An 8272-nucleotide genomic window follows, 5' to 3' on the forward strand; every position below is an offset into this window, starting at 1 on the left:
TTAAAAATCCACTAATGTGCCTATAGCGTTTGTTTCAGAATAAATCATTCATATCTTACTGAATCTAATGCTAGATTTAAATTCCTTGGTAAAACGATTCTTACTGCAATTTCTCAACATAAGCAGGAGATGGAGACACTCCGTCGTAAAACAGCTGACAAAGACTCACTTTGGATTATTGGTAAAATCTCGCTGAACTAGAAGCAGTGTGAACGAGTTTTGGGCCACAAGATAAATAAATTAAATGTTTAATTGTCATTCCTTAGTTAGCTGCCTTTGTGATAACAGATAGTTTATTAATAACTGTCTGTCCTGACTCGTGAAACTTCTCAAGGTGGTTCTGAACGCATGAGAGGTTAAGGGTGTCAGTGGCCCTCATAGTTCCACATGAACACGAAATGTCGCGTTTGGCCGCCACATGCAAGTTCAGACTATCTAAACACTGATACTCTGTCATTAGGCTGCAGAACATGGGCGGTCACTTTTCTGTCTATATAAACATCAGCAGCACAGCACACCTCTTGAGATTAATCACTCGTGCACATGATCGGGCACAGAGCACATATCTGAGCAGTTATAGTCTCGCCAGTCTGGAATAAAAGCAGCTCAGTGATGGAGTTCAGAGAGCTGGGAGCAGACGAGAGCTCAGAGGGCGATATGGAGGATCTGGATAGCGTAAAAGCCCTGACAGAGAAACTCAAACTCCAAACGCGCAGACCGTCGTACCTAGAATGGAAGGAGCGGCTGCAGGCTCGCCCGTGGACTGATGCCACACACGGTTCAAATGTCAGCAGCCCGGGATCCGTGGAGAAAGACACTCAGCTATCTGACATCTGTAAAGATGGGATGCCTTATAAGAATATATGCGGCTTTGATACTATAGACGACGCGTTAGAGTGGCTCAGAAACGAACTGGTATTGTATTCATACGTTTATATTTTATTTTTATTCAAACTTTGGACTAACTTTAGAAATGGTCATTGTGTATTATCTATCTACACTCTAAAAACTGCTGGGTTAAAAACAACCCAATTTGGGTTATTTTGGCAACCCAGCGCTGGGTTATTTTAACCCAACAATTTGGTTTATTATGTTTAACCCAGCATGCTGGGTTGCTTTTTATGGTTTAAAATTACTACATTGCTAGGCTAAAATGATCCCAAATCGAGCTAGACATTAAACCTACAAATTGTGCTCATTTTAAAATCACACAAAGAATGACTTTCAAAAGGTAAATATTTATTAAAAACATGGGAAAACAGTCAAAAATGCATGCAAGAAGAAATGCAGCAAAGTATGGCATTAACAGCTACAGAGTTTATAAATGAAGCATTGAACATTTGTTGAATATAACTTCTGATCAAATTTGACTTTTTTGGTAAATTTTATATATTGTATAAAAATATACAAAAACACTATTATACAATAATTGTACAGTTAGTAAATTGTTAAGTTCTTTACAAACTATTCTGGCATGGCAGTACACAAATAAACCACAATTAAGACTGATATTATAACATTCAACAGATGCATGTGTGTGAAAGAATGTGAGCATGTGTATGAATGACAGCGTGTAAAATCCATTTCTACTAAACAACACATTTAACATTTAGTTTTTACAAATTATACACTTACAGTTTGTTTCAAAGTCCATGAATACAGATCATGCATCACTGTCAATTTTCATGATCTCTTTCATGACAATTTTCATGTGACATCTTTTACAACATCCAGGGCATTGGGGGAAATGTAATTCTCCTCTTTGACCAGCATTCATCCCAGTCACTGCCTGTTCTTCATCAGTGGCCTAAAAAGAGAAAAACATTTGAAAAAAGAAAATATTTAATTATTATCTATCCATTTTCAGATAGAGGTGCATCCACATCAGTAAGGATAGGTAAATAGTCTGTTTTATCATTTCATCTGGTTATGATCAAGACCAATTCCCAACCCAAAATTGGGTTAAAACTACCCAACGTCCTACCCAGCGGTCTCAACACAGCATTTGGGTTGAAAAAATAACCCAGCGTTTTTTAGAGTGTATCTATCTATCTATCTATCTATCTATCTATCTATCTATCTATCTATCTATCTATCTATCTATCTATCTATCTATCTATCTATCTATCTGTCTCTGTCTGTCTGTCTGTCTGTCTGTCTGTCTATCTATCTGTCTGTCTCTGTCTGTCTGTCTGTCTGTCTGTCTCTGTCTGTCTGTCTGTCTGTCTGTCTCTGTCTGTCTGTCTGTCTGTCTGTCTGACTCTGTCTGTCTGTCTGTCTGTCTGTCTCTGTCTGTCTGTCTGGCTGTCTCTGTCTGTCTGTCTGGCTGTCTCTGTCTGTCTGTCTGTCTGTCTGTCTCTGTCTGTCTGTCTGTCTGTCTGACTCTGTCTGTCTGTCTGTCTGTCTGTCTGTCTCTGTCTGTCTGTCTGGCTGTCTCTGTCTGTCTGTCTGTCTGACTCTGTCTGTCTGTCTGTCTGTCTGTCTCTGTCTGTCTGTCTGTCTGGCTGTCTCTGTCTGTCTGTCTGTCTGTCTGACTCTGTCTGTCTGTCTGTCTCTGTCTGTCTGTCTGTCTGTCTGTCTGTCTGTCTGTCTGACTCTGTCTGTCTGTCTGTCTGGCTGTCTCTGTCTGTCTGTCTGACTCTGTCTGTCTGTCTGTCTGTCTGTCTGTCTGTCTGTCTGTCTGACTCTGTCTGTCTGTCTGTCTGTCTGTCTCTGTCTGTCTGTCTGGCTGTCTCTGTCTGTCTGTCTGGCTGTCTCTGTCTGTCTGTCTGTTACAAATCATTTCTATTTCAAGTAAATGCTGTTCTTTTGAACTCTTTATTCATCAGAGAATCCTGAAAAATGTATCAGGGTTTCCACAAAAATATTAAGACAAACATGACATTGAAGACTGGAGAAATAGCGGCTGAAAATTCAGCTTTGCCACCACAGGAATAAATTGTATTTTAAAATATATTCTAATAGAACAGTTATTTTAAATGTAAATATTGTTTTTGATATTTTTAATCAAGTAAATTAAACCCCGGTGAGCATAAGGGACTTTTTTTCAAAAACATAAAAAAATCTTATCCAGCCCAAACTTTTGAATCCTAGTGTATGACTTAAATTATATAAAATATATGTAAATTATATACTGAATATACTAGTGTAAAATATGTAATATAACGGTTAAACATAGTATGGTACATATACAACACAGGTGGCATGATTTTCGTCTCTTGGCATATTGCACCTAAATGCCACACAGGTGCAGAAACTTGAGTGGGTGTTTGACAGAAAGGTGTGCTCAGTTCCTTGCATGTGTGACTGCTGAAAATTTAATCTCATAATTACTGCTGGTTATCAAAGACTTGATGTGTGTGCTATAAAATGGTTCTCCCTCTCTCTTTCTCATCGCTCTTCAGAGGGAGATGCAGATGCAGGATAACCGTCTGGCACGGCAGTTGATTCGCTTACGGGGGGAGATCCACAGGCTGAAGGTGGAGCAGATGTGTCATCGTCACAAAGAGATGCTGGACGATGCCACGTATGAGCTGGAGGAGTGCGAGGAGGACTCGGACCTGCTGTGTGACATCCCCATGAAAGCTGCCTTCACTCTGTCCACCCCTCTCAAACATCTTGGTCTCACCAAGATGAACCTCAACTCCAGACGATTCTCACTCTGTTGAGAGGCACGGCGAGGAGAGACGACCCTCAAGAAAACTCAATGCACAGCTTTTATTGACACTGGAAGCCAAAGATTTGTCTCTGTGTTAAAATTGGACTATTGCAAAAAAAAAAACACCCTTTAAAATTTCCCTTTCCCTTTAAAAAGTACTTATTGTACTTTCTTTGATTTGACTACAGGTGGTCATATCTGAAAATGCAGTAACCAGCAATACAGATACAACTATTAAACCACTTGTGAATGCGGACTGACCACAGGTCTGAGAAAGTCCCCATGCAGAGTTGAAAAAAGAGTTTATATTTACTTTTGAAAATTGCTGAACTGATCTGAGAATCAGGAGGAACCTGCTTGTGTCAAAAGGCGTGTGATTGGCACACACTCCCATGAGCTTTCCTGAATGCTCAGAGGAGGAAACACTCTCTTGTCGGTTTGGCTGTGATCCCAAGCAGCAGCCTCACAGGAAGTGGGAGTTAAAACAGCCCCCACTGTACAGCTCAGAGCTGCAACAACTGAAAAGCTAATCTCAGTCTCTGGTCTGTTCAGCCCGCTGTCAGTGGTTGGTCTTAAATAAGTTGAGGGTACGTTGTTGAGAATCTTGTGCTTGGAGAAATTGTTATTGACAGGTCAGAAGATTTTATAGTCTCCTTTGTGAGTCCATTAATGTTTAGTTTACTTTATTACAAGCACTGGAAATTTAGCACTGCATTTGTGCATGAATACTGTAAGTGCTTATGCCAAAAGCTCCATGTTAACAACATATCAAAGACAACCCTTATAATTTGACAAATTTCAACTTGGGACTAAATGAATGTTACCAATTTTTAATAGATTTTATATTAAATAAATACTTCGGTTCAGCAGGAATGCATTAAATTGATCAAAAGTAAAAAAAAAAAAAAGATTTTTACATTTAAAAAAAATGAAGGATCATGTGACATTAAATACTATAGTTGTAACGGAACACTGAGAGAGCGCTGTGGAAAAGACAAAGTCTGGGTCCAAGTGCAGGGAAGGATATATTTAATAAACCAAAAAGCCAACAAGGCAAAAAAAAAACACATTCAGAAACGGGATACATCCACGGCAACATCCCCAGAGTTCAACCGCAACTACAACAAATACCATTAATACAAATAATTACAATTAATTCAACCAGCCAGAGCAGTGGGAGTGTGGTGTATAAATAGTCCATGACAATGGGGAACAGCTGGGAGTGTAATTTGTGACAGGTGTGTGTGATATGCGACAGGTGTGTGGAGTTAGGGGAATGGAGTCCGGGAGGAGAAAGGAAGAACTGCAGAGCCCGGACTCGTGACAGTAGTAATGGCTGAAAATTCAGTTTTGCCTTCACAGGAATAAATAACAATTTAAAATATAACAAAATAGACTTGTAAATAAAAAAAAAATAAAAAAAATTGTAGTAATATTTCGCAATATTACAGTTTTATACAGCTGTATTTTTGATCAAGTAAATGTAGGCTTTGTGATCATATAAAACTTCTTTCAAAAATATCACAAACAATTTTACAGAACCCAAACTTTTCAATGGTAGTGTATATAATGTTTTTTAATTAATAAAATGTTTGATGTACAAATGTTTAAGTGCACTGTTAAGGGTATAAAACATCCTTTTGCTTTCAATCATCTGTTTATCGAACACAATGACTGACTTTCTTTTTCGCACATCAGGGCTAAAAATGCCTTAAATTTGCCTTAAATTAATAAAATGCCTTAAAGTTATTTTGAAGATATATTGTGATTGATATTGTAATTTAGAAGAAAAGGAGAAAAACATTGCTCATTCACTGTAACTCATTCACTTACAATAAAAAGCCATGAAGCTTTAGAACATTGTTGCTTTAAGTTTGTAAATAAATTTTATGTTTGTAAATACAAGTATTTAAAATGATTATTTTGCCGTTGATCAAAATTTATTCACAGTATTGTGTTGATTTATGTATTTGTGTAATCATCCAAACTGTTTTGAGCAGCTCTTATCTCGCTTTGCTCAGATTCTTCCGTCTTGCACATCCTGACATGAATAAACCCAGAGGGTTTATATGCTGTGCTATCACACAAATGAAAATAGTTGATTTTAGGCTGCATTTACCAGTAGATGAGTCAAACAATGGACCAATTGCTTTATTGATTGTAACTGCAGTGATGGCACTGACTGACAAAAGCAGCCATGTGACATATGCCAAGAAATGATCTCATGCTAGATAAATATATGGAGGGAGGGAGAGAGAAAGAAAGAGTGAGAGACATTGACAGGGAAAGCCATCTTTCCTAAAGCTGTTCTCAACACTGATATTACAAGCTTTTGAAGTTTACATCTCGTAAACCCAGTGGCATTAGGGCAAGTACCTTCATTGAACATTCACATGAGGGCTGCTTTAGATTCCTTCTTCAAACAGAAACGTGAACTATTTATGTCACATGAGAAGACACAAAAGGTGTTTAGTTGTGTTCCAGATACAGATTCCCTCGAGGCCTAGAAAAGAAAACAAACACTGTGCCACGAAAGTATCATTCTGCGTTGTAGAGCTTAAAAGAAACCATCATGATAACCTACTTTGAACTCGAGTGCAAATGTGATAAAAGATAAAAGTAGTTTTGTTCATTCAGTGTTTTCACTGAACATTAAATTATTCATCGATTTATTTGATGTGAATTCAAAATGTTAGATTTGTCGAAATTGAAATTTATAAATCATCTGAAAGCTGAATAAATAAGCTTTCCATTGATGTATGGTTTGTTAGAATCAGACAATATTTGGCCGAGATACAACTATTTGAAAATCTGGAATCTGAGGGTGCAAAAAAATCCAAATATTGAGAAAATCGCCTTTAAAGTTGTCCAAATGAAGTTCTTAGCAATGCATATTACTAATCATAAATGAAGTTTTGATATATTTATGGTAAGAAATTTACAAAAAAATTATCTTCATGGAACATTATCTTTACTTAATATCCTAATGATTTTTGGCATAAAAGAAGAATTGATAATTGCTACAAATATACCCCAGCGACTTAAGACTTTAGGTTTAGGTTTTGTGGTCCAGTTGTCACAAATATATTTGCATCTATATTATTTCCTGGAAATAATTTGGTTGATATAAAGCTCAGCAATCCTGCTATATAAACGGCTTTCACAAGTTTTAAGACCAAGGACTATAAATATGATGATCCCTTTGTAAAGAACCCCTTTTCTAAAACATAGAGCCAATTGAAAAATTATTGAAATATTATCTGAAAAATATTTGCTTATTTTAAATATATTTTGTTACCATATAAAGTTAAAATATTTTTCAACCCAATATTAAAATTAATAAATTGATTAATATTGTTCCGACAAATCTATCACAAAACTATATGCATATTTGTTGTTTAGCTCTCCAGTCAAAACACATTTAATCTGTTAAATTTCCCCAGTTTAAATTTTTTTTGTCATGGATTCACAATTTCAAAGCATTAAATTAACATTTGCTCTCACAAGAGATGTAACTGTGAAAATATAACTGTCTGTTAAGATGATCTGCCTCACTCAAAATCCCCTCCTCTCAACCACAAGACCCCCACGGAATGGAAAAAAAACAAGCCATTGTTTCAGGCGCTCACTCAAACTGACAGCTACAAACAAAACTAGAAAACCAGCCAGGACACAGCTTAGCAAAAATCACCCTGATGTGGTCCATCATGCAAGGGGATCTGATTGAGTGATAGAATCATGTTTTCACCATTTACCCCCCCCCCCCCCCCCCCCTCCAAACCACAATGAAACACCCATTTCTGCTGTGATCACCGGACTCACCGTATGAAAAGCCTGGTCAGAAGTTTCAGTCATGTTGGAGGACGACAAATCAAAATAAATACAAATGACAGAGCAGGCTTAGGCGTAAGTGCCTAAATTAAGATGAGTGTTCCTGCAGTAGAAAACTTAAGAATGTACCTCATTTCCTTTGAATGTTTGGGCTGTGACTTCTTGCAAGAGCATGCACTATTTGCAGACTGATGCCACAACAAAAGTGTGCGGTCAGCTTAGACAGAATGAGAAACAGAGAGAAAGAGACAGAAAGGGTTTAAGAGACAATGACAAGAGACATGAGCACCATATCCAAGTAGCTAGTTACAAAATGTCAAATTTACCTGAAAAAACATATTAGTTGCGTATTAGTTTTATTTTGTGGTGTGTGTGGGCTTGTACATGTATATCCACAAGTATGTATTAGTAAACAGTTCTGCTAGAGAGGCCTACTTTGACATTCGGTTTAATGTAAACTAGAGGCCTAAATGTTCACAAATGCCTCATGGAATAGCAATGTGTGCAACACTTCTAAGCTTGAACATTCAAATGTAAAGTTTCATGGCTCTTTTTAGTACAAATACAAGCCAAAAACCCATAAATGCCGTTAAAGTTTTCCATTCTTTGACATTATGGCACCACAAAAGCAGGTGACAAGTGGAGTCCTGACCCAGAATCCTTCACTCCAATGGTCCCAGCTGCTCAGAGCAGTGAGCACCTGCTGAAAAATGTTAAATATCATCTCAAACACCTCAACGACAGGAAGTTCTATCATCAGCTTGCTCTGAACCACTGTGGTGT

At 37.4% G+C, this 8272-nt stretch overlaps 1 protein-coding gene across 1 annotated transcript; it reads left to right on the top strand.

Moving 5' to 3' along the window:
• The first annotated feature begins 523 nt into the window (after positions 1 to 523).
• Positions 524 to 5569, top strand: fam167b (family with sequence similarity 167 member B). The gene is made up of 2 exons (XM_079385925.1): positions 524 to 915; positions 3405 to 5569. The coding sequence occupies exons 1-2, from the start codon at positions 613 to 615 to the stop codon at positions 3666 to 3668; spliced, it is 567 nt and encodes a 188-aa protein (XP_079242051.1). The 5' UTR covers positions 524 to 612; the 3' UTR covers positions 3669 to 5569.
• Positions 5570 to 8272: the final 2703 nt, after the last annotated feature.

Source organism: Barbus barbus (assembly GCF_936440315.1).
Source record: "Barbus barbus genome assembly, chromosome: 30".
Classification (NCBI taxonomy): Eukaryota; Metazoa; Chordata; class Actinopteri; order Cypriniformes; family Cyprinidae; genus Barbus; species Barbus barbus.

What these genes read in the sequence shown, in the direction of transcription:
- fam167b (XM_079385925.1), top strand. Translation starts at nt 613, where the DNA reads ATGGAGTTCAGAGAGCTGGGAGCAGACGAGAGCTCAGAGGGCGATATG. An exon ending in AGTGGCTCAGAAACGAACTG is followed by an intron (nt 916 to 3,404) that starts GTATTGTATTCA and finishes ATCGCTCTTCAG; the next exon opens with AGGGAGATGCAGATGCAGGA.